Source organism: Cydia strobilella, chromosome 25 (genome assembly GCF_947568885.1).
Source record: "Cydia strobilella chromosome 25, ilCydStro3.1, whole genome shotgun sequence".
Classification (NCBI taxonomy): domain Eukaryota; kingdom Metazoa; phylum Arthropoda; class Insecta; order Lepidoptera; family Tortricidae; genus Cydia; species Cydia strobilella.
In genome coordinates, this window is record NC_086065.1 from 8,675,355 (window position 1) to 8,703,331 (window position 27,977).

Here is a 27,977-nt window from a genome sequence, read left to right on the forward strand (position 1 = left end):
ACGAATTTAGTTTCCGAACGCACCGTCAGCGCTCTCAGCGAAGGACGTCGTGAAAAACTAGGAAAAGCCAAATCAAAGTCGTCCATATTTGTTTGGTGCGCTCTTGCCCGCGGCTATTGAAAATTTTAGGACCAACGAGTCAGTGAAATTTTGCAGAGTGGCGAAGATCACGCCGTACCCGAGCATGAGTTACTCAGGGAGGAGTAAATTCGAGGTAGGCATCCATCGATCGAAATCGCTAACATGTTTGTGTTTTCGTTTTGATTAGAAACAGCTGACATATCCGTACCTATATGCAAGTACACATGCCCTATTCCTTTGTTCTCCAACGCGATGATTATTCATATTTAACAGCATTTACAAAGTTTAGAAGAAAAGCGACATAAAAGATCGCAAATGACTGAAATGACAAACAATGCGTGTTGCGTTCTATTTTTAAACTTTTTTTAAACTTGTGTTTTTCAAGTGCGTTTTTATTATGCAAATAGTCGAGGGCTGTTGTTGTTGTGCCGGTTTTTTTCGGTTTTGGCTAGTGATGTCGCTGGATTAAGTAATTTTCCTTTGTTAGCCAAGTGTATTGACCCCTGCGCGTACAATAACCCGCGCGCTGATACCGTTATGTATAGGTAGACCGCGAAATTTAACGGCCTTGTGTGACCCTCGCGTCAGGTGTTTGTGCATGCATTAAAAGAAAAAAAAAGAACAGGTGTTTAAAAAAAAGTTTATTATAAAACCACATTGTACACCATAAATATGGTAGACTACGGAAAAGAACTTATCACCATTGACATCTTTTATGTTTTTACCTGTGGTCTGACAATAAATTATTTATTTCATTTCATTATTTATACATTCGGCCAATTTCTGGGAACTTTTGTTTAAATAAAATTAAACTAAACATATAACTTATTTTTTTGATACCTATTATAAAATGATAATAAAATTTAATATGAGTCATACTGCAATAATCAGACTTACATGTAGATTAAAAACATGTTTTTATAATTTGAATGAGGTGATTAAATGCTCACTTTTAATTTGATAATTATGAGCTCCATTTCTTTACAATGGCAACTATAATTTCACTTAAGTATTTAACATTGTGAAATCAGAATCCTGTTCTACTTTTATAAAAACCAGTGCCTAAGCCAGTTCTTGGTATTAGTTGCAAAGGTACAGTTTTAAAATTGATATAATGAAATAAATAAATTCAGGGGTCTACAAACTACCCCCCTACCTGCCCCAAAAGGATCAAATTCCACACAATCAAGGCCCACGGAAATTCAAGGCAACAACTTCTACACAAACTTTCTTTTCCCTTTTTGGAGGGTAGTCAGGACAAGGTAGTGTCTTGTGGCTAGATCAGCTTAGTTTGACCCCTAAATCATTAACGGATATTACGACTGTCCAGAACTAAGCGATCTGTTCGCTCGAAACTCAAACATGCGCACAAGAGGAGACAACCTTAAACTAATAACAACAAACCACAAAACAAATATCGGCAAAAACTTTATTGCAAACCGAATAGTAAAGGCTTGGAACAAACTACCCTCTGAAGTTGTGAACTCTACAAGTGTGAATCAATTTAAAAATAGACTAGACAAACTATGCTAACTGTGCTAAGTGAACTATGATTTTGACGTACCAGCATCAGCTGCCTGTCTAAAATGAAATAATAATAATAAGGGTCTCTGTCTACGGCGTGTCTTTGTCGGTCGGAGTGGACCCCAAGGGGATCCGCAGGACTCTCAGCTCTGGCTTGCCTTCATTGGCTGTCCAGAGAGGAGTCGCTAGAGCTATATGCTCCAGGGGTGGAAGTGAAAGATGCATAAGACGCGAGTTGGCACAGTGGCTGTTAACAGCCACTGGGTAGAAAGCGGCGCACACCTCTCGACACCCCTGAGCCGCTCACACCGGTGTTGCTCCCGACGGCAGTTTCAGGGGCCCATCTAGTCAGCGGCAAGTCACCATCTACCCCGATAACTTGTGAAAACATTGTTATGGCAGGTGTCCGGACGTATTTACAATAGCGCAGTCTCATAGTCCACCCAAACTTCAATCCATAGACCGGTATACTGTTCACTTTTTCTACAATAGTCCCAATGCCTGCTGCGACCGGTTTATGAGTGTCTATTGTTGCGCCTGTGAACGGGTTCCAGCAGGCGTTCGACATGACATTAAAGCTCTCCAAGGGGCTCTACGTGTTGGATCTATATCCCCACGCAAGCCTATCAAAAGACCGGGATTTATAGGCCCGTGAAATCCACAAGGAGATACAAATAATAATAATAGATACTATCCTGCCAAACATTAGTTGAGAAAAAGTGCTTCAAAGGCTTCTCCAGATATTTCTGCCAGGTCCAGATCCAGGGGGTGGGTCACAGAAATAAATATACCATAGAAGACGCAAATGCATCAACTTCGCGTGTCCGAACCCCGACCAAGCGTCGAGGTTGACCGTCACTCTTTACACTCCACGCCGCCGGTTGTTGCAGCCGGACGTCCGTGAAAACCTAAAAAATTCTTAGTTGCATGATAATTTACTGCAACAGCCCAAAAATTGCGAGCGCCTAAAGGCAAGAACATATTTCCTATCACAGATAAGTAATTTTAAAATTATATTATGCGTAAATTTTGTGTGAAAAAGTTGGCACGCTTGGTTTCAATACAAATCGTGGTATTTGCGTCATCTAGCGTATATATTAAATCTGTGGGGTGGGTCATGGGGGAGATCCCCCTGGGCCCTGAGCTGGGTCTACAATAAATAAGTTTGAATGTTTTATTTTCGATAAAATAACGAATTTGACCGCGTGAAATCTCTCATCGACATTAACATACGAGTCTTTGTTTATATAATAAACATTATCTGATTAGTTATCACATAGAATGACTGATAAGTGTCTACGTAATGGAACCAATAATTATTCCTTATCATACTTATTTATTAACGAAATAACGAAACGAACGAAACGAAACGAAACACCATTTGGTACGAAATATCATTTGATATTTACCAGTCGCTTTTCGGTGAAGGAAAACATCGTGAGGAAACCGGACTAATCCCGACAAGGCCTAGTTTCCCCTCTGGGTTGGACGGTCAGATGGCAGTCGCTTTCGTAAAAACTATAGTGCCTACGCCAATTCTTGGGATTAGTTGTCAAGCGGACCCCAGGCTCCCATGGAGCCGTGGCAAAATGCCGGGACAACGGGAGGAAGATGATGATGACTTATTTATTAACATTCATGCATTAAAGATCTGTGATAAGCACGTGATATAGTTATTTTCGATACAAGTGCGGAAAAGAGGAAATTCGAAACGAGTGGCGATAAATTAAAACACGACCGCAGGGAGTGTTTTAAATCGACACGAGTTGCGAATTACCTATTCGCACGAGTATCGAACAACGTTTTACAGTACATATGGCCCTTTAAACTTTCGACATATGCACAAAAAGTGCACTTTCCGCACTAGTGCGAGAAAGTAGCACCATATGTACTGTAAAGTCTTTTTTAATACAGTTGCTCAAAAAGTGCTACTTTACGTAGCTGTTTAGCGTGCGAAAAGTTGGTATTCGCGAACTAGTGCTTTTTACTTTTCCATTTTTTTTTAATTTATACTTGTTCCAATTCATGACTACTTATTGATGAGTGTTAATATTAGTTTCCTTTAAACGTCGTAATCAACATAAAAACCTACTGTTAATATAAGAATACGAAAAATATACATATTTCATATTTTATTACTTACCTCTTCATCATTATAACACGTTTATTTTTAAATATTGAAGATTGAAACACCGTTCTTAATAAGTTGTCTGAATGGAACGGAATAGCTATGCAAGGTAGAGGTAGGAATAGCTGCCGAAACGCCTGTCAAAGAAGAGGCGTTTTTTCTTACTGCAAGCTAAATTTCCAAAGGCAACATTCGATATTGGTTTTATTCCTTACTTGTTGTTTTTCTTATTTTTTCGCAACTGCATTAAAAAACGTCGTTCGATACACGTGCGGAAATGTCATTTTTCACTCGTCCCGGATATCTCGGTGCTCGTGAAGTAATGACATACTTTCCGCACTAGCATCGAAATGTACTATTGTGGATGGCGTCATGAAAGAAATAAAATTAGTTATTTACATTTGTCATTTACACACACAGTCATAGTTTAGCGTTACTGTTTTTTTTTTTTTAGGAATTTAAAGGTATGTAAACAAATCGGCTGACATGATGATGATGATGATGATGAAACAAATAAATGGTGGAGAACAGCACAGGATAGGAAGGAATGGGAAAAACTGGGGAAGGCCTTTTCCGCACACGCGACATGCAAATAATAAACCAATAATAATTGTAATTTTATGTAATTGTAAAAAAAAGAAGCATAAAATAAAGGCTATTACTAAAAAAACCGGCCAAGTGCGAGTCGGACTCGCGCACGAAGGGTTCCGTACCATTACGGAAAAAAAACAGCAAAAAAATCACGTTTTTTGTATGGGAGCCCCATTTAAATAATTATATTATTCTGTTTTTAGTATTAAATACTACAACAAATTTTGTTGTTATAGCGGCAACAGAAATACATCATCTGTGAAAATTTCAACTGTCTAGCCATCACGGTTCATGAGATACAGCCTGGTGACAGACAGACAGACGGACAGCGGAGTCTTAGTAATAGGGTCCCGTTTTTACCCTTTGGGTACGGAACCCTAAAAAACGACGAAGCGCTCCGAGAAAAGGTAGGTAAGGCCCTTGCGCTTCGCTTTGCTCGTCTTGGGATTAATAATACCATAGAGTAACTTATACTAGAGCGGTATTGTCATAGTAAATTTTGTAACCCCAGTAAATTCTCAGTATCTCATGAACCGTGATAGCTAGACAGTTGAAAATTTCACAAATGATGTATTTCTGTTAACAACAAATACTAAAAAGTACGGAACTCTCGGTGCGCGAGTCCGACTCGCACTTGGCCGCTTTTTTATTTGAACCCTCATAACTTTGGTTTGGATTATACCAGATAAACGAAATTCTCGGGATATGATGTCAATTTTTTTGAATTAATAAAATAAAAAATAAAAATAAAATAAAATAGTGGACTTATTAAGCATAAAAAAATTCAATTGTATAGCTATAGCTCTTATATTTTAGATTTTATTCATATCTAAAAAAACCCCGATTTCGTCACTGACTCACTCACTGATGATCATCAAATCCTTTAGAGTACTTCCTGAAGTCGTAGGAAGCTGAAATTTGGTATGTAAAATAGTCTTAGTACACAAACAACAAAACAATTAAAGAGCTTGAAATTTTTACCCCCTAAGGGGGTGAAAAGGGGGCTGGTATTTTGTATGGAGAATCTATAACTGCTGAACCGATTTAGTTGAAATTCGGTATGTAGATAGTTTTTACCTACTTGAATGTTTGTTTGTTTGTCAGATCGGTCGGTTCTCGGGCGAGGACGAAAACCATATCAACAAAAAATTGCCGAAAGAGCTGCTGCTACGGATCCTGTCGTATCTGGACGTCGTGTCGCTCTGCCGCTGCGCGCAGGTCAGTGTGTTTCTTTAGGGAACCACATCGACAAAAAGTTGCCCAATGAGCTGCTCATACAGACCCTGTCGTATCTGGACGTCGTGTCGCCTTGCCACTTTAGGGAACCACATCAACAAGAAGTTGCCAAAAGAGCTGCTGCTACGGATCTTATCGTATCTGGACGTCGTATCGCTCTGCCGCTGCATGTAGGTCAGTGTGTTTCAGCCTTTAGGGAACCACATCAACAAGAAGTTGCAGAAAGAGGTGCTGCTACGGATCCTGTCGAATTTGGACGTCGGGTCGCTCTGCCGCTGCATGCAGGTCAGTGTGTTTCAGCCTTTAGGGAACCACATCAACAAGAAGTTGCAGAAAGAGCTGCTGCTACGGATCCTGTCGAATCTGGACGTCGGGTCGCTCTGCCGATGCGCGCAGGTCAGTGTGTTTCAGACTTTAGGGAACCACATCAACAAGATGTTGCAGAAAGAGCTGCTGCTACGGATCTTATCGTATCTGGACGTCGTGTCGCTCTGCCGCTGCGCCCAGGTATTATATAACATTTTATTTTCCCTTCGTCCTTTCATTTATAGTGTACCTACTGAATTTAAACTACGTAATAATACTCACTGTATAGTTTTTCGACTAATATATACGACTATATAACGACTACTCGAATGACGACCATGGGGAGAAGAGCGTCCTCAAAGTAGACCCCAGATGCGTTGGGACGACGACATCAAGAGGACTGCGGGGAAGAAGTGGCACCAGGTCGTACAGAACACAGAACCGTGACGAATGGCGTTCTTCAAGGTGGGGTTCTTCAAGAAGCAGGTATTAAGGGTTCTCAAAGGTGGGCAACGCATAAGTGGCTCCTCTGGTGTTGCTTATGTCCATGGGCGGCGATGACTGCTTCCCATCAGGCGGCTCGTCTGCTCGTTTGCTTCCTATTACATAAAAAAAGGGCTAAAGAGAGATATAGTTTAGTCCGAAAACTCAGCTAATACTCTCTATTTTGGAATTACCTTGAAACTTTGTTACCGACCTGAGATAAGTTTTCGATCTCACGGTTTAACTCGCCTATCTTTAGTCACTCATACGGCATGGATCGGCTTGGTCTCCATTATCAAGCACTAAGAGTGTTGGAGGTATTTTGCAGATGGCGCCAGCATAGGGTTTGTCAATCTTAAAGGCCGGCAACGTAGTCACAACCCCTCTGGTGTTGCGGGTGTCCATGGGCGACGGTAATCGCTTACCGTCAGGCGATTCGTCTGCTCGTTTGCCTCCTATATCATAAAAAAAACAATCCTGCGAAAAGTATCAAATATATTTTTTTGTTTTTAATTGTATAACCTAGAATACCTAGATGCTAGCCCTATAACCTTTTGGACGCCAATGACGGATATATCGGCAGCGTAGGTTCAACGTCAAAGACCGATTAATCCGTCAAAGACCACAGATCAACATAGATCTCGCATAAAGTTCAATTACAGTTTTGACACTTCGGTGACGTGGCGTCCGAGTGACATCTTTTGTGTTTGACACGGCGTCGAGAAGGTTAAGCCAAATCTCATATAACAAAACGACAGACAGGTAAAACCTATATCGCCGCTATACTTACTCAACCTCGTATCTGCAACACTCATTTTAAGAAAAAAACACCCGTATTCCGAATGAAAGAAAAGCGACATTTCCATCAAATGATTATTGCAGATATGAGGTTGAGTAAGTATAGCGACGATGTGCTGGCGCCATCAACAACAACCTTTGACAGTTGCTAACCCCATTGTAATGTTTGTTGTTCTGTAGGTATCGAAATTATGGAACATTCTGGCTCTCGACGGCTCCAACTGGCAGCGGATAGACCTTTTCGAGTTTCAAAGGGACGTCGAGGTAAGCAAATAAATATTCTTATTTATAGATGTCATATAGGTACTTACTAAAGAAAAAAAACCGGCCAAGTGCGAGTCGGACTAGCTCACCGAGGGTTCCGTACTTTTTTGTATTTGTTGTTATAGCGGCAACAGAAATACATCTGTGAAAATTTCAACTGCCTAGCTATCACGGTTCATGAGATACAGCCTGGTGACAGACAGATGGACAGACGGACAGCGGAGTCTTGGTAATAGGGTCCCGTTTTTACCCTTTGGGTACGGAACCCTAAAAAGAAGCCCTCCAGTGGTGATGGCCGGATTCGATAAACCACCTCCCTACATTCTTAATTATTAATTTGTATTTGAGTTATTATTATTATAAATAAGCCATACCAAACTGAAATTGTCGCAATCGCAACTTAAAATTAATATTAAAAAAATTAGCGTCCATGGCTACTTTTAGGAACATCTAATAAACCATGCTTTCTGATGCTGTTGGGTACCATCAATTTGTTACTACTGGTAACAGCCAGGATTTTCCTCCTAATGTTGCCAGCTAGTGAAATACTTAGGCCTATATTTTCAAAAGTTACCCCTTCCAGTTCACCATTGGTAACAAATGGGAGAAATAATTTTTCAGTTGTTACAACCAAACCAATTCACTATTTTTGTTTGATTCCAGGGTCCCGTGATAGAGAACATATCGCAGCGCTGCGGCGGATTCCTTCGCCAACTCTCCCTTCGAGGGTGCGAGAGCATAGCTGATGGCTCTATGAAGACACTTGCACAGGTACAGGATAGCTGCCAAGATAATCGGATATATTATCTAAACTCAAGGTTTGCCAGCGAGCGGTGGAGCGTACATTAAGACGAAAGTGGAGGACCCGCGTCAAATCGCCTTTTCATACAAACTTATAGTCCTCATCAGGGACCGGCCCGCTATCCCTTATCGGGGTTTTATAAGGGTATTGCATAAGGCTTAACTCACCATACCCTTTGCCAGACGAAACCCTTTGTTTTGCTTTTAAAAACCCTTATATAAAGCTACCACATTTGAGTAATCGGTAGCCCAAATACCCTTACAAAACCCTTATCATCCGCTCACCAACACCTTGCATATTGCTTATAAGGGTTAGCCTTATAAAGGGCTTCCCTTTTAGCATATAAGCGTGCTAATTTAAGTCGTCTACCTTGTTCATAAAGCACACATTACTTCGAACCCGAGCGATCGTCGGCGGCGACATATTTTCTTTCCTTTTCATACACTACCGTAGATATATACTAATCCTGTCTCTTTCACGCAAAGGGAAACCTTTATAAAAAGCGCTTAAAGATAAGGGTAACCCTTATTAAGAGCTAGCCTTATTTTTGGTTAGCTTTTCGGTAAGGGTTAGTCAAAGGTAAGGGTATGAATGGGCTTGCAGTTCAAAAGGGAAAGTCTTTCAATGTGTTAGCCGTGTTTAAGTGTCGCCCATTGAAAGGGTTTTATCGCGGAAAGGGTTGTCCGGTCCCTGGTCCTCATTTTCCTCTCTGGATATTAACATAATTGAAAATATTTTGACACAATATACATCTTGTGTATCAACCACAGCTACTTTGATTTTTTCGATTTTTAGGGTTCCGTGCCCAAAGGGTAAAAACGGGACCCTATTACTAAGACTCCTCTGTCCGTCTGTCTGTCACCAGGCTGTATCTCATCAACCGTGTTAGCTAGACAGTTGAAATTTTCACAGATGATGTATTTCTGTTGCCGCTATAACAACAAATACTAAAAAGTACGGAACCCTGCGGTATTCTGATACGATATTGAACGTTGTTACACCCCACTTTTAATTATTAATGAATACATGTAGGTTTAATTGATTAATATCTTAGGCTTTTGTTATTGACTGATTTGTTTCTCCCAGTCTTGTCCGAACATCGAAGATTTGAATTTGAACAAATGCAAGAAAATCACCGATCAGACCTGCCAGGCCCTCGGCAGGAGATGCAGCAAATTACAAAGGTTGGTATCCTTAATGAGCGAGCGAGTGCCAAAAGCAACACACACACACACACACACACACACACACACACACACACACACACACACACACACACATACATACATACATACATACACGCACGCACGCACGCACGCACGCATATACGCGTTTATTTGGCAATGTTTAATTTCTCGGTGTATTGGCTTGTCTGTAATTAAATATGTGTCGTTTTCAATCAAAAGGTACCACATTGTCGCTTGCCATAGGGACGCTCTGACATTATTCGTATAAAGATACAATCCAATTTCGTCCTTATGGTAAGCGACAATGTGGTACCTTTTGATTGAAAACGTCACATATACGTCACATATATATACGTCGCTCAAAGGTTGACTGGAAGAGATCCCTTACAGGGATAAGCTCGTCTTTGTACATTGTATACTTTCTGTTTAATTGTATATCTTAACCTGTCTTATGTGCAATAAAGTGTTTACATACATACATACATATATTCTTAGAAAATAAAAATAATATCTTACATTTTACTTCCTTCCGACATCCGATATCGTATCGGACAATGTGAAACGCTCTTAAGGTATACTAGCTTCTACCCTCATATTATTAAAACTACTAATCTTCAATCCCATTTTCAACCCATTATTTTAGTGTAAATATTGACCCAATCAAGCTGTAATTTTTCAAGTAAGTAAATATTCTTTTCTCAAAAATGGACGGCAAAGTCGACGTTGCCGGTTAAAAAGTAGGTCGCGAAGTGCGTAGTTTATGGTCTGTCAAAAAATTAAAAAGTTAAAAACATTGCAGTCTCGATTTCGGGACTGCAATGTTGCATACAAATTCCATTATTTGTCGAGTTCCAAACTTTTTAAAAGTTGAAGTGGCCATATCAAATGAAGGCATAGGTCCATTAAACAGCCAAACAGATGATCAGTACTTATTATTATAATGTTGGTACCTCGACTATTTAGGTGTCTCAAATAGGTTGGCGTATTTTCAGCAGAAAAATACACTTCCATTTTAAATTAAAAAAATAAAACGGCGGCAAAGCAAATCTTTTTACTTTTTTCTGTGAAAATATATACATAACAATGTTGCTTCTGTAAAATATTTCTATTATATTTGCATTTATTGCGCCATTTTTGAGAAAAGCACTATATATGACTCGGCTGGAAGGCTACTTGCTGGCTTCGGATTCAATTAAACGGACTCCCAAGGTCGTCCGTTTAAAACAAATCCTCAGCCAGCAAGTTGCTACTTCCGAGCCTCGACAATAATGTACTATTATTGCACCAATAACATATTATTTTTATCAATATTTTGTTTTTGTTAAAGAATAAACTTGGACTCCTGCCCCAGTATATCGGACATATCACTGAAAGCGCTGTCGGACGGATGTCCGGTAAGTTGCCTATAACATTTTGATATACCTCTATGGCAATCCGTGTTACACTGAGGAATATATTTTTCACCTCAGCAGCTGGAATAAGCCTACTTTCGTCACTCCCTGGAGTGAGGAAAGTGCGACTTTCTTCACTCCAGGGAGTGTCGAAAGTGCGATTTTCCTCACTCCAGGCAGTGACGAAAGTGCGACTTTTCTCACTCCAGGGAGTAAAACAAAGTAGCTTTTTAATTTAGTGAAGCCCATGAACTGCCACTTCATACTTCTATTACAAATTCGTTTTTTTTCCTCTGTATTATTCTGTGTAATTCGAAATACATTTTAACCTTTAATATGTTCTCACTACTGAGGTGAAAAATTATATGTGTCTCACGAGAACAGAGTTATTTATCTTAGAATCTTTCGCTTTCTCGGGACCAAAGAGGATATAATAAGATAGAGTGGTACTGTCATAGTAAATTTTGTAACCGCTGTAAATTCACTGCCATCTATCGACATACTTTAAAACTAAAAATGAAGATTTATAAAAATACGTTAAAATGTATTTAAATAAGGATAAATGATTTTTTTATTTGTATTAATTATTTTTATATGATTTTGACCCATGTTCTTTCACTGATGTGCGTTAAAATTATAAATAACAAACGAAACCGTCAGCGCCCTCTATACGAGAGTAGGCCAAAACAAGTGGCGCCCTCTGATCGAGAATCAAATTTTCGTGATTTTTCGAGGCACGTTTTTTCCTTAGACTGTATCCATCTATTACGGAGTTATATCTTTCTTTGTCGGGACTCATCACACTCGCAAGAAAAACCAACTTTCCTCTCTTGTTGCACAAATAACTATTTTTGTTTTAGCTCCTGACCCACGTGAACGTGTCGTGGTGCCAGTCCATCACGGAGAACGGTGTGGAGGCGCTGGCAAGGGGCTGTCCTAAACTGAAGAGCTTCATATGCAGAGGTAAGTACCAGTGGCATAACTATCCATACTAATATTATAAATGCGAAAGTGTGTCTGTCTGTTACCTCTTCACGCTTGAACCGCTGAAGCGATTTAGTGGAAATTTGGTATAGAGATAGTTTGAGTCCCGGGGAAAGACATAGGGTAGTTTTTATCCCAGAAGTCATCCTTTAGGGGGGTGAAAAGGGGGGGGTGGGTGGAAGTTTGTATGGGGAATCGATAAAAAGCAGATTGGATAAAAAATAAGCTACCCAAGTTACTAAACTCCACGCAGACGAAATCGCGAGCAAAAGCTAGTACTAAATATTATAAATGCGAAATTGTGTCTGTCTGTCTGTTACCTCTTCACGCTTAAACCGCTGAAGCGATTTAGTTGAAGTTTGGTATAGAGATAGTCCGGGGAAGGACATAGGGTAGTTTTTGATAAAACAAAAAGCTACCCAAATTACTAACTCCACGCAGACGAAGTCGCGGGCAAAAGCTAGTATCAAATAAGGGCCGGTACCGGACTGCAACCCTGCAACCCGACTGCAATTTGTATGGGAACAAATGGATGCAGTTCCCATACAAATTGCAGTCGGGTTGCATTCTGTCTGTACCCCAAAGTGTAATGGCAAACTCACTAAAGAGTCGCATATGTGGCATTTTGCCGTTGATTCGGTTTCGTTCATATAATTGGGATCCCACCGGCTTGCCTAATATTGAGTTTTTCTTCACCAGGCTGCAAAAACGTGAACGACAGAGCTGTGTCGTGTCTAGCCACATACTGCCCGGATCTGGAGGTGCTCAATGTACAGGGCTGCGAAGTAAGTGCCTATAATTTTTTTTTTTTATAAGATTTTTTCAATTCCAACACAGCCATCCTGCACGAAGTACGTCCTCTTGTGTTAATGCAGAAATATGTTTAGTTTAATTTGTAATTTGTGATTTTATGCATGTAAGCCGGTTTAGACGTTTACATGTATTATACTATGCATTCCGGAATATGACAAATTATTTATACGTTTTCATATTTGAGACTATAATGAATAACCATTGTCATTGAGTATGTTTAATTTCCCCCAGAGCCTATCAGACGATTCCATATGTATGTTGAACGGCGGCATGCGCCTGCTGTGCGTGTCGGGGTGCGCGCGCCTGACGGACGCGGCGCTGGCGGCGCTGGCGGCGCGCTGCCCCGAGCTGGTGACGCTGGAGCTGGCGCAGTGCACGCAGCTCACGGACGCCGGCTTCCAAGCTCTAGCCAGGGTGGGTGGTTAGAGATGACCCGAATATTCGGCAATGTGGCCGAATACCTAATATTCGGCTGTGGCCGAATACCGAATATTCGGCAACGTGGACGAATACCGAATATTCGGCTACGTAGCCGAACACCTAATATTCGGCTACGTAGCCGAATATCTTACCTAATTTTCGGCTATGTGACCGAATACCGAATATTAGGCAAGGTGGCCGAATACCGAATATTCGGCAAGGTGGCCGAATACCGAATATTCGGCTACGTGGCCGAACACCTAATATTCGGCTACGTGGCCGAATACCTTAAATTCAGCAATGTGGCCGAATACCGAATATTCGGCTATGTAGCCGAATACCTAATTTTCGGCTATGTGACCGAATACCGAATATTAGGCAAGGTGGCCGAATACTGAATATTTGGCAATGTGGCCTAATACAGAATATTCGGCAAAGTGGCCGAATATTCCGAATACCGAATAGTTGCCGAATACTCGTGGCATCTCTAGTATTCGTTGATAACTGCTGACTAGTACTAACTCTACTTACTTACTGTACTTGTATTTTGAGGTGTAGACTACGAAAATAATAGTCTTTTTGGTAAAAAAAAGGATGTATGGAGTGAGCACTCTGTCCTCTTAATTCTCTTTGGTAGTACTTAGATCAGTGGTAAGCAAAGTACGGCCCGCCGCCGAGTCAAAATGTTTTAATGTTTATGCTTTTATTTTTTATGATCAATTAAGTTTCAATTCAAAATACATTTTGCTATAATACTGGCCCTCCTCTGAAATATCTTACACTTTCTGTTTCGCCATGAATAAAGTTTGCCCACCACTGACCTAGGTCCTACATAGTCCAAACACATACTGTCCAATGACAAAATGTCTGACGACCGGTCTGGCCTAGTGGGTAGTGACCCTGCCTGTGAAGCCGATGGTCCTGGGTTCGAATCCCGGTAAGGACATTTATTTGTGTGATGAGCACAGATATTTGTTCCAGAGTCTTGGGTGTTTTCTATGTATTTATGTATTTGTATATTATATATATCGTTGTCTAAGTACCCACAACACAAGCCTTCTTGAGCTTACTGTGGGACTTAGTCAATCTGTGTAAGAATGTCCTATATTTATTTATTTATTTATTTAAAAAAAAAAAAAAAAAAAAAAAAAATGTGGATAAGTCACGCTTGCCAAGCCTTGTTTTAACATGGTTTGACTTTAAAATATTCCTCTTAATTTTTGACGTTCCGCGGGATAAGGTATTATGGCGGCTGGCGCTTACGTCGCATAGCACCGCAATAATATTGGAGCGGCGTTAATAATAGCGTAAACTCCAACCGCTACTAGGTACCTTTATCCGTGGGACGTCACATTTAACGTTTTTGTGTATTGCAGAGTTGTCGGATGCTGGAGCGGATGGACCTGGAAGAGTGCGTGCTCATCACGGACGTCACGCTCGTACATTTGTCTATGGGCTGCCCGAGGCTTGAGAAACTGGTAAGATTCGTTCACATTATTTTTTTTACTTTATTAGGTAAACCAAACTGATATCTCACAATATCATGAGAAACATACAATTCACCTTATGGCTTAACAACTAGCACGAAATCCAAATGAAGTGTACACAGCATGTTTTACAATTTAGCGGAAATTTTACAAGTTAATTTAACTATCATAGCTACAGTTAAAAATATCAGAGAATAAATAACTATCTAAACATTTATATCATCATCATTCGCTTGCCCTTGTTCCATTTTGATCGTTGTCTGAGTACCCACAACACAAGCCTTGAGCTTGAGCAGTCAATATGTGTAAGAATGTCCTATAATATTTATTTTCAACACACTTGCTCAAAACGACGTTTTTATTCCACCGATTTTTGGCTCATAATCCTAGATATTAAACACGCGTGCTCTTTCAGTGTATTATTCCACTCGTGCTTTTTCATTATATTATCCGACTGAGTTAAGAAGCTAACTGATTGCTAATAATATGCATGGAAAGGGAGCCTTCTTTAATTCAGACTGGCGGGCACCGGCGCGCCCGCAGTACGAGTATGACAGATGAAACACACAATACTAACGGTTTTATCTATTAAAAAATTGATTAATATGAAAGTTTCTTTTTTGTCTCGCAAGTGTGTTGAAAAACGTCGTATGAAACGCGTGTGCATTGGTCATTACACACATCGGCTTTCTTATTGCGCGCTCGCTTACAGCTCGCGCGCACAATATCGCCTCGTGTGTAATGACCAACTTAGCACACTTGTATCATAATGTACTATTATTATTATTTATCACAGACGTTGTCCCACTGCGAGTTGATAACGGACAACGGGATCAAGCAGCTTTCCATGTCCCCCTGCGCCGCGGAGCACCTCTCCGTGTTGGGTATGTCGAAATAACATTTTCAAATTTCATGGAATTTTGGACTGTTTCTCAAACTGTACCCGGTTTTTTCTAACTATGTTATTTACAGAGGGATGGGTAGTTACTTTACAGCACATATGGTGCTACTTTCTCGCACTAGTGCGTAAAAGAGCACTTTTCGTGCATATGTCGAAAGTTTAAAGGGCCATATGTACTGTAAAACGTTGTACGATACACTTGCGAATAGGTAATTCGCAACTCGTGTCGATTTAAAACACTCCGGTCGTGTTTTAATTTATCGCCACTCGTTTCGAATTTCCTCTTTTTCGCACTTGTATCGTAAATAAACTGGTGTTGCTCAAAATAACATTGATCCTCGTAACAGATCTAAATTACTAAAAACCTCGTAAATAGCTTTAACATCTTTTTCGCCGCTATTGACTTGATATAAAGTCAGTACATTTCATGCCCCGCACGGCACGACTTGATATGTTATACGGATTGTTTTACGTGCATTTTGTGACTTGGCGTTGATGACACTATTACTACATTGACGTGGCGGTGAAAAGGTTAAAATCCTGTTAACCTTTTGGACGCCAATGACGGATATATCCGCACCGTAGATGCAACGCCAAGGACGGATTAATCCGTCATTGACCACAGAGCAACATAGACCTACGTGCATATGCATAAAGTTCAATTTCATTTTTCAGTGACGTGGCGTCCGAGTGACAGCTTTTGTGTTTCACGGCGTCGAAAAGGTTATTAACCGATTTAAAGAAAAGTAGTTTGAATAATTACACGGTTTAGACTCACTTGTTTTAGTCACTCGCGTGACATGTTTCGGAGAGCCTAGGTCTCCTTTCTCAGTAGGGTGAATATGCATGTTCTGCCTCAGTGACGTCATTTTTACGTCACGATGTCATGTGATGACGTCATGATGACGTCACTGAGCCAGAACGTACATATTCACCCTACTTTTCTCAAGCGCTAATAGTGCGAGCAGCGTCCACGACGGCCGTGTATCGCGTACTGCCGCGCGCAGCGTCGCCCGCTCCTTTAAAAGTAGTTTACGCTACGTTATAAACACGTATCAAAATGAAATTGACATAAGTTGTTTCCAGGTCTAGACAATTGTCCGCTGGTGACGGACGGGGCGCTGGAGCACCTGACTTCGTGCCACAACTTACAGCTGATCGAGTTGTATGACTGTCAACTGGTCACTAGGAACGCCATCCGGAAACTTAGGGTATGTCCCACACGTCCGAAAACTTAGGGTATATCCCACACATACTAAAACTTAGGGTATGCCCCTCAACTTATAACTGATCGAGTTGTATGACTGTCAACTGGTCACTAGGAACGCCATCCGGAAACTTAGGATATGTCCCACATGTCCGAAAACTTAGGGTATATCCCACACATACTAAAACTTAGGGTATGCCCCACAACTTACAACTGATCGAGTTGTATGACTGTCAACTGGTCACTAGGAACGCCATCCGGAAACTTAGGGTATGTCCCACACGTCCGAAAACTTAGGGTATATACCACATACTAAAACTTAGGGTATTAGAGTTTTGAATGATTCACGGTTAGTTTCACTAGACTTATATTGACCGGGATATAGACCGTGATTACCTTTTGTGTTATTTGTGAGCTCCCGATATTTCGACGCAGTTACATGCATCATGTTCACGGGTGACTGAAGATAGCGGGTGGGTGTCAAAGTTGTGTAGACAGCGCTCTGTCTACCCTCATTCTTGCGCGTCGGCTGCGTTCACTTTCAACGTTACCAACGGTCGCATTCACACTTGTTGGTCCGGTCGCGTTCACACTCACGGTAATCACGGTCTATATCCCGGTCAATATAAGTCTAGTGAACTTAGGGTATGTCCCACAACTTGTAGCTGATCGAGTTGTATAAATGTCAGCTGGTCACTAGGAATGCCATCCGGAAACTTAGGGTATGTCCCACAACTTGCAGCTGATCGAGTTGTATGAATGTCAGCTGGTCACTAGGAACGCCATCCGGAAACTTAGGATATGTCCCACACGTCCGAAAACTTAGGGTATATCCCACACATCCTAAAACATAGGGTATGCCCCACAACTTACAGCTGATCGATTTGTATGAATGTCAGCTGGTCACTAGGAACGCCATCCGAAAACTTAGGGTATGTCCCACACGTCCGAAAACTTAGGGTATATCCCACACATGCTAAAACTTAGGGTATGCCCCACAACTTACAGCTGATCGAGTTGTATGAATGTCCGCTAGTCACTATGGACGCCATCCGGAAACTTAGGGTATAACCCACACGTCCGAAAACTTAGGGTATATCCCACACATACTAAAACTTAGGGTATGTCCCACAACTTATATTATAGCTGATCGAGTTGTATGACTGTCAAGTAGTTACTAGGAACGCCATCCGGAAACTTAGGGTATGTCCCACACGTCCGAAAACTTAGGGTATATCCCACACATACTAAAACTTAGGGTATGCCCCACGACTTAAAGCTGATCGAGTTGTATGAATGTCAGCTGGTCACTAGGAACGCTATCCGGAAACTATATCCGCTTAACATCAGGCGGGCCGTATGCTTGTTTGCCACCGACGTAGTAGTAGTATAAAAAAACACCGAGGTATTGGTTACTTTTCTTACGAATATGACATGCAAGGCTCGGAACCGGTTTTTTCTTCATACAAAAAATACCGGTATCATTACATTATTTTTCGTTCTTTTGTTTATTATTTCATTTTTAATGGGACTGTCTAATAATACGCAGTTGTTACCTAAATACACGATTCAGTCCTACATAGATAGCATAAAATAATTAAAAATATTATGCTTTTTCGGGTTTTTCAAAAAAACCGGTTCCTAGCCCTGATGATATGTACTTCGTATATTTCCAGAACCACCTCCCTAATATAAAGGTGCACGCATACTTCGCGCCGGTGACGCCGCCGGCGGCGGGCGGCGCCGCGCGACCACGCTACTGCCGCTGCTGCGACATCATATGATCGCGATACACTAGCAACGGTAATGTATTCAATCATTCAATCATTTATTCATTTGCAAGAATGTAGTACACAAAACAAGTTCTTACAATATAAAGATGTCCAATACATTCTGCTTAACAAAGCATGCAAAAGATTAGATTAAACCACAGAATAAGTAATAGTATTATCATACAGAACGGCCACGCACCGCCCCGCCCCGACTCGAATTACCTCGCCCCGCGACACCAGATTGACGGCCGTTTGCCGGCCGCTCAGTACTATTTTTAAGCAACTTACTCACACTATGACGCATGAAGCGTGTACAGACGTGCCGTTCACACATAGAAACGCAAGTGATTTTTGATGTATAGCGTGTCCGCACTGTGACTAAACTTAAATAAGTGACAAATATTTCTAAGTACCTATTCATACATAACAAGTCACAAAAACTTGGAAAAATTCTCTGATATATCAGAATGACACTAATATCATACAAAAATATGAGATGTTTCCGATATATGATTTATAATCTACCTAGTCGGCTCATAAGTTCTGTCACTGGCCTTTAAAATTTAAATTTGGAACTCCTAAAACAAAAACCGTTCTGCATTTGAATTTCGAATCTTTATTAAATATTTGAGTAGTATAATTTTGCAATTTTCTGTTTTCTTCAACATGGAGTGGACGCTTAAAGATAGCCGTACCGCAATAATTGCACTATATCGTTGTGGTCACTCGCTGACTAAAATTTTTAAGCTACTTGAAAATTTAAAATTCTCTCTAAGATTTGTGTATCGTACCATAGAAAGATACAGTGAGGTCTCTAGTTTAAATGACAAGAAAAGAAGCGGTCGTCCGCGTACAGCTAGGACTCCAGCGGTTGTACAAGCAATTAGGGCACGCATTGCCAGAAATCCCGCTAGGAAACAAAAAGTTATGGCCCTCCAGATGGGTTTGAGCAAAAACACGGTGAAAAGAGTGCTTAATCAAGACCTGAGACTTCGTGCTTATAAACGAAAAACTGGCCATCTTCTCAATGGTCGGCTTAAAGCTTTAAGGCTTAAAAGATCTAAAGCTTTATTGAAGAAGTACGCTAAAAATAAGCACCGTTGTATACTGTTTTCGGACGAGAAAATTTTTGACATAGAAGAAAACTGTAATAAACAAAATGATAGAGTGTACGCTCGCAATAGTAAAGAAGCGTCTAATAGCATTCCCCGTATTCAAAGAGGTCATCACCCTTCATCTGTGATGGTTTGGCTGGGAGTTTCTTATGCGGGCGTCACTAGTATGCATTTTTGTGAGAAAGGAGTAAAAACTAGTGCCAAAGTGTACCAAGACACGGTGTTGACTAATATTGTGAAACCACTATCCCATACGATGTTTCTAAACCAGCATTGGGTTTTCCAGCAGGACTCTGCTCCAGCCCATAAGGCAAAGTCTACACAAGCCTGGCTCGCCTCCAATAAAATCGACTTTATACGGCATGAAGATTGGCCCTCCTCTAGCCCAGATCTTAATCCTTTAGACTATAAAATATGGCAGTATTTAGAGGAAAAGGTGTGCTCAAAACCTCATGCAAATCTAGACTCGCTGAAAAAATCTCTTGCTACGGCAGTGGCCAATATCGACATGAAAGTGACTTCAAGCCTGTGTAGATAATTACCACGAAGACTTCAAGCCTGTGTAGATAATTATGGCGGTCATTTTGAATAAATGTTATACATTTAGATTCTCTAGTTTATAAGCTTTCAAACGCTGTACAAATTATACGGAATAAACTTAAAATTTTGATTTTATTTGATACTATGTATATGACAGAACTTATGAGCCGACTAGGTATATATATAAACGTAAAAGTACTGACTGACTGACTGACTCAAATCAACGCCCAGCCCAAACCGTTGGACCTAGAGAGCTGAATTTTTCACAATAGGTAGCTTTTATGACGTTAGTATCCACTAAGAAGGGGTTTTTCAAAATTCATCCCCTAAGCTGGTAAAAAAGGGGTTGAAAGTTTGTATGGAGATCATAAACTTTTTTGAGTGCGGGATTTGAAACTTCGTATAAAGGCTTAATATTAAAATACAAGAAACATGATTTCAGCGTTTTTAAAAATTCATCCCCTAAATGGGTTAAAAAAGGGTTGAAAGTTTGAATCCATTACAAATACTTTGAAACTTCCTAGAAAGGCATAATAGCTGATTACAAAAAAAAGTAATAATGACGTTTTTGGAAATTCAACCCCTAAGGGGGTTAAAAAGGGGAAGAATTATTGTCTTGGGTTCAAATTTTATAATATTATATTATATTATATAAAATTTATTAATTATAATAAAAAAAAAGAAAACTCATTTCAGCGTTTTTAAAAATTCAACCCCCAAGGTGGTGAAAAAGGGGTTGAAAGTTTGTATGGAGATCAAATATTTTTGTGAGTGTGGGACTTGAATCTTTGTATAAAGGCATATTATTAGAATACAAGAAAAGTAATTTGAGCGTTTTTAAATATTCATCCCCTAAAAGGGTTAAAAAGGGGTTGAAAGTGAATCTATTACAAATGCTTTGAAACTTCTTAGAAAGGCATTGTATAGGATTCCAAAAAAGTTAAAGAGGATGTAAGTTTATGTGGTACAAATTTTCTTTTAAGCTAGGAACTTGACACCGTTGTTGAAGTTTGTATTAATAGTTTCGGGAGCGAATATTTTTTTTAAATAGTGGACTTGAAAATCTTCTAATAGGGTCGAGAGGGATTATATCGGGAACAATTTTTTCAGTTAGGGTCTTGAAACTTCGTAGTTTGTGAAAGACAAATTTCATGTGTTGTATAATTATTAACAAATGATTAACCGTCCCTACTAATATCTTTTGCTGCATAATGTTCTATATTATGCTCATGTAGAATATATAACCACCAACATACAAATCCACGCGTACGAAGTCGCGGGCAACAGCTAGTTGTAACATATTTGCTGTGACTTATTTTTCAAAAGTGATTTTTAATACACGTCGAGATAGCTTACCTTCTTTCTAATGCTAAAAAAAGCATAAATGATATTGTAATGTGATGTCACATTACTGTAGTCTGTCCTAAATGTATAGAAGATCAAGAAAATTGCTATTTTGCCCATGAAATATATATATATATATTGTCATACTATTCATTTTTCAATAAAATGTAAGGAATCGAATGGTACCATTTTCTATTTTTCTTTTTGAAAGTTAAAAAAACTTTTTTTATATAATGAATATGTCATTTTCTATCCATTTAGCTCAATTTTGATAATATTTAACATGTGTGGTTGAATATTATCAAAATTTAACACATGTTGAATATCATAACTTGTTTTTGTATAAATCGTATATATTTGGCATTCACTTTAATTTTCTTTTTCTTTTTTAAAGGTAACGTGAACCGGTAAAACTGCTACGTGTCGTCATACTTCCAAATCGTGCTGTATACACCGTGCAGCTCGGTACTGCAGGATTATGAGATATGAGTGCTGGGACCAGGTAGGAAAGTGACGTCATTTATACGTCATATTGACGTAACGGACGTCATAATGACGTATTAATGCTACGTGGGAGCTGAAGGCTACATAGGTGTGCGAATATTCACGTTGTTACTGCGTTTTTCGTCATTGTCGACTCGGCCAAGGCTCGGAACCGATTTAACCCTTTTCTTGGCAGTGTATCTTACAAGATACATATATCCTCTTTACCCTCTTTTTGTATTTTGTTCTAAAAGCATATTTTTTTTGCTTTATCAGGCACAAGTGAGGCTTAGTTTGTCATGATATTTTAAAATTTTGCCAAGAAAAAGATTAAATGGACCGGTTAATTTAATATCGGTTTATTCTGGTTTCTCTTAGAACTTGAGAACGCGAACGTTTTAAGGGCTTTATTTAACACAAATGAACCGTTTGTTCGACAAATTGGCAGGAGGGATAGATTTTTTTACAGGTATTAGAATGCTTCATTATTGTTTATTACCAGTTTAAAAGGTTCTATACCGGTTCCGCAAAACCTTAAAAACTTCTTGAAAAGCCGGTTTGAAAATAACGGTTTTTTTGGAAAAAAAAATGTTTTATGTCACATATCACTACATAGTATAAAACAAAGTCGCTTCCTGCTGCTGTCTGTCTGTCCCTATGTATGCTTAGATCTTTAAAACTACGCAACGGATTTAAATGCGGTTTTGTTGTAATAGATAGTGATTCAAGAGGAAGGTTTATATGTATAACACATCAACATTGCATCCGTGCGAAGCCGGGGCGGGTCGCTAGTGAATAGTGATATATAATTTAACCAGTATCCGAGCCTTGTTTGCTAGCACGGCAAATTGAATAACCGGTAAAGTGGGTAATGATCAGGAATGTCACTAATATCATAGATATATGGGCGTAAAGGAAATGAGTGGCTTACACAAGAGCTTGATAGAGGTAATATTAATACACCGGGAGTTACATATGTGAGCTGTATACAACGTGTAGTTTTGAACATATTGTTCTAAAATGAAAGTAGAGCTTCTTGGCTTCCTAACGGGAGGTCGTTGCTTCAAATCCCGGTTTGTTTCTATTATTTTCTGGGGACTTACGTAAAAAATATCATTTAATATTTAATTGTTGTTTTCGATGAAGGAAACATCTAAAGAATCAAAAGTGTGTATAGACAAATAAAACAGTTTTATTGTCTGAAGTTTTTAGTACTTGTTTACACGTTGTATAAATGGAAATGGACTATCAGAAAGATGCAATAGCCAGAAATAAAAACTAGAAAGAAGATAGATGATTGCCAGTGGTCACACAAACTATGATGGGAATCATATGTATAAATCCTGACCAGTAATACTTACATGATCATGGTGACAGTTCTGTATAGTATGAATAAATTAGTTCCAGTGATATTCCGCAACATGGCGCATGATCATATATTACTGGTCAGGCATTAACATTGTTTGCATTAATCGCGATTGACGATTAACAGATTAATCGCGAATCAATTTATTATCTCCGACAATCGATTGTTTCGTTTGCATTAATCGCGAATCAATTGATTATCTCCCTCAATCGATTGTTGATACCACTGATATATGGGCCGATTTTTTTTTTGATAAAGTTTGACTGGTTTGTAGAGCTTATTCTGGTCAAAATGTATGTAATTGAGTTACGAACACCATACTTTTTTGTTACTCTGTTTGTTTTTTTGTGTCATACGGTAAAATTGTGCTTATATTGTACAGAGAACTCTATCTATTCACCAAATTTTATCGAAATCTAACGGAATAAAATTCGACAACAATAAAAATCGGCCCATGTAACTAGAGAGTTCTGTAATATGAATGTAAAAATGTCTATATTATAAATATTATAATAAATACCAACATGTATTCAGTAGTTCAGTACTGTTTCATAGTGAAGTTAGTCTTAAGATAGCTAATTTCTATTTAGGGTTTGGAACGACAGTTATCGGTGGAACACTTGAAAAGTTGTAATTGAATGTTGAATATCTACATATACGTTACCAAGGATTTTACATTATCATTGGATGTAAGGGGGTCATCCATTAATTACGTCACATGAATTTCTAGGTTTTTTGACCCCCCCCCCCCCCCCCCTCCTTGTCACATTTGATCACATTTGCAAATCCCTCCCCCCTGCTGTGACGTCACATTTTTGTCAATTTTTATTTTCAACGAAATCGGCAATACTAATTAGGTATTATTAAAAAAATATATTTTTGATAAAAAAAATATAAGTAATATTATAACACAAAACAAAACCAATTAGGATCGAAAATTACACGAATAAAAACTATTTTCGTTCCAAAACTCATTTCTTAACTTTTTCGGTTACTGATAATGATTTAATTTTTAACAAGCAGAAACGTCTGCGATTGATGCTATTAAGCTTAGAATAAATTTAAAAGTGGAAAAATTACTGCCTTGGGTGAGACTTGAACTCACGGCCTCTGGATCACTGATGATGAAGTTTAAGTGACGTCACAATGTTTGTGCTTTCCCCCTTCACTCTGTCACAACATGTCACATTTTATTGAGCCCCTTCCTCCCCTTAAACGTATGACTTAATTAATGGATGACCCCTTAGGCAAAGTTTCACTGTGTAATAAGGATGTGTACCGTTATATTTGGACACTTTGGCTGTCACTATCTATTTGATGCTGTCGATGCTGATCTAAGATAATTTCGCGTCGAATATGGTAGTTAATGTAGATAGCGCTGTACGTCCTGCCCGCGCAGCATGGTTTCCCCTATCACTAAGTCCGTCACTTTCGCACTCACATACTTGTTAGAACGTGACAGGCATGGTGATAAGCGTACCGTGCTACGACTCCTGCCCGCGCAGCATGGTTTCCCCTATCACTAAGTCCGTCACTTTCGCACTCACATACTTGTTAGAACGTGACAGGCATGGTGATAAGCGTACCGTGCTACGACTCCTGTAGTGAATAAGGAATGATGCCTGGATATGCCTGCGGCAAAGTATTGTCCTATTGAATTGCAAGGACCTCTTGTTCACATCTACCCGGTACTGGGAGCCTGGCAGGGATGTTGCAAATAACAAGACCAGATAAGTAACATGCAGTTTATTCTATTAGGTAAAATCCCTAGTTACAAGGCAGCTAACGGCAGTGGTCAGACCGTGCTTATAATTCTAGACACTCGGTCGCGGGACAACACGGGACGCGATGTTCTGGCCAGAACCGGATATAAAAGTTAGTACACCTACATCCACATTATGCGGTAACTCTGTCGTAAGTTAACTGATCAGTTACCACAAAATATAAGGCGCCGTACAGTGACATTTTCAGTTGTCAAACCCGGGGGCACGATTTTTTCTTATGGCGTTATTCATAAACGCGTTACTGGCCTGAATTAGTTATGAATCGTTTGTCTTCTGTCATTTTGACTTATGTATTTGTAAGAAAGGAATAAAACATAATTTAACAAAATCAGGCTCGTAAAGTTTAATGAATAAGGGGGGTAGAGTTTATACCCCTACTATAATCAATGATTCTTTGATGTTAATATTTGTGTATCATATACTAAATTGTCGAAAGTCCGTCTAAACGTGTTGTTTGATTTATTATTTTAAGTAGTGTAACAGTCCTTTTTGAGTTGAAAAATGGGATTATTTAACACATTGAGTGCCGGGAACTCGCCCGGCGGGTTCTCTGTTCGTAGTCGCTTTCCTCTACAAAGCGGGAAACGCTGAGATCGACTACGAGCGTAACGCTACGAAAACGGTGGCAGTGAATGTGTTAACCTTTTCTCTGCCACTGACTGTAGTTTTTAAAATAAAAGTGCATTTTTACAAGTCACTTACCGAAAATGGCTTCTAAGAGATTAAAGAGGCCCACCCATTACCAGTCCGCCGGACGATATCGGCCCGTCAGTTGTTTGGAACTGTCAAATTTTTGTTCTAACCGACAGGCTGCTATCGTCCGGCGGACTGGTAATGGGTGGGCCCCTTGAGAAAAGGAAATTGATTATCCCTTCCATATCTATTTTAATTTACTAAACATGTTTTTTCTTATGTATCTTATAAGATACATATAAATGCCGAGAAGGTTACGTACATAATTGTTTTCAAATGTTAGTTGACTGTATAAATTTACAATGTATTCGCCATCAGATATATCGGACCGGCAAGGTGCTCACAAATATCTGAACACGCCTCTATCGTCAAGGAGCGCGTGTTCAGATATCTTTGAGCACATCCGCCGCTCCGTTATATTTGATGGCGACTCTTCAACTCTTCATATACTAAATATGTAATTTAAAAATACTATTTTCTAAACACCTATGAACGAATTAATAATGTCACACTTTTACTTGATTTTGAATCGTAAGTTTCAATAAATATAAAATATATTTGAAGGCTTTAAGATTGCTATTTAGATTATGTTAAACGTTTAGGTTTCTAGATAACAGATGGCGGGGTGTTACACTGTAGGGTTGAATTTGGTTTATTTTAGCTGTAAAGTAAAAGCTCTAGAATAACGGCCTGATTCGAACTTACGTCACAAAATAGCTCTAGATACGATATGGATCGGGTATGTCAGTGTCAAAAGTGACGTTTTGGTTTGAATTAGCTCTAGAGTTAAATCAAGAAGTCTGCAGAGATGTTGACAACACACGCGGTGCAGGTGATATTTTAAACGTCAAACTTCTATGAAATTATGACGTATAAATAACACTGCCACTGCTTGTGCTGTCAAAATCTCTGCACTTCTCTTGCTCCAACTCTAGGTACGATATGGATCGGATGTCAGTGCCAAAAGTGACGATTTCGTTTGAAGAAACGTCACTTTTGACACTGCATGACATACCTGATCCATATCGTATATAGAGCTAATTTTTGACGTATATTAAAGTTCGAACCAGGCCGCGGTTTTTAAATAGGCAAGCCTGTTTGTTCTACTTAAGGACGCTCCGCCTCTGGTAGTTAAATAAATATTTATGAGCTGGTTATATTACGTATGGAATTATTTGAATACTTGGGTATGATTATAATTAATTATATTGATGATTATTAATTAATTGTAATATTTATAATTATATTCGTTTGTCAAAAAGGAGGAGTGCTTAGTTAAATACAGAATGTTTTTTCAACGTTTAGCCAAACTCGAAGTGATTAACATGTGCACGAGCGCGTTGTAATATAAAGATCCTTATGAGAGACGGCACACCGCTTGCGTAACGTATGCGTGCACGGCTCTAACATTTTAGTGCACGCACGTGCACATGTGCACAGGGCGTGCTTCTTGCAGGATGGCCGTGTCGGAATTGAAAAAATCCCTACTACGCACACGCAGCCGGTGTGTTCTAGTCTTAAGTTTTTACTATGGCACCAATTCCGTAATCGTTAAAAATGATTTGATTTTGATTGTGATTTTAAGACACATATTCAATTCGAAGCTTAGCTAAACTTTGCAAAACAATAGTCGCGTCACGACATGTTATGGTGACGAGTGAAATAGGCCCCTCAAGTAAATATGAAATGTAACCGCTCGGTGTAATATTATATGTGATATGTAACTTAGCTGTAAGTTTACTAATGGTGTGATATTTCACGTAATGCTTTTACAAAAGTTGTGCATTGAATAAAATCATTTTTTTAATTGGTATTTTTATTAATCCTCTTAACACCAAGTGCGAAAAACATAGTGTAGGGCAAACAGTAATTAAAATACAAATTGAAAATTAATTTCAATACTTAATACCGTTTTGTAATTATAATTTAAAGTAAATTAATTATAAGAAAAATATTATTTCTCAAAGCAGCCTAAAAAAGTATAGAGTACATATTAAAGGGAGAAGTGAATGATATCAAAACAAAATAAATAGTGGGGATGCTTATTTATTTAAGAGAAAGTACTAATATAAAACGTGTTCGGTGAAATAGTTGTTTCAGTTATAATAAACCTCGAAGTTTATCTGATGTAAACTTGTATAGAAAAATAGTTTCCAAAATGGTATATCTCTAGTTTAAAAAGTAAGTTATAGTTGGCCAAGCAAATCTTATCAGTAGAAACGGCAAATTTAAAAAAATGTAGGCGCGATCGGTTATCGTTCCATAGAAAATTTAAAA

The 27,977-nt window shown here is 39.1% G+C and overlaps 1 protein-coding gene across 1 annotated transcript; it reads left to right on the forward strand.

Annotated features, from left to right (window-relative positions):
• LOC134752835 (F-box/LRR-repeat protein 20) lies at window positions 1–27,507 on the forward strand. The gene is made up of 14 exons (XM_063688593.1): window positions 1–214; window positions 5,429–5,542; window positions 7,328–7,411; window positions 8,075–8,182; window positions 9,300–9,397; window positions 10,728–10,794; window positions 11,652–11,754; window positions 12,475–12,560; window positions 12,820–13,002; window positions 14,385–14,486; window positions 15,292–15,379; window positions 16,483–16,607; window positions 18,280–18,406; window positions 21,769–27,507. Exons 1-13 carry the CDS (start codon window positions 185–187, stop codon window positions 18,385–18,387), a joined length of 1,296 nt encoding a protein of 431 aa, XP_063544663.1. The 5' UTR covers window positions 1–184; the 3' UTR covers window positions 18,388–18,406; window positions 21,769–27,507.
• Window positions 27,508–27,977: the final 470 nt, after the last annotated feature.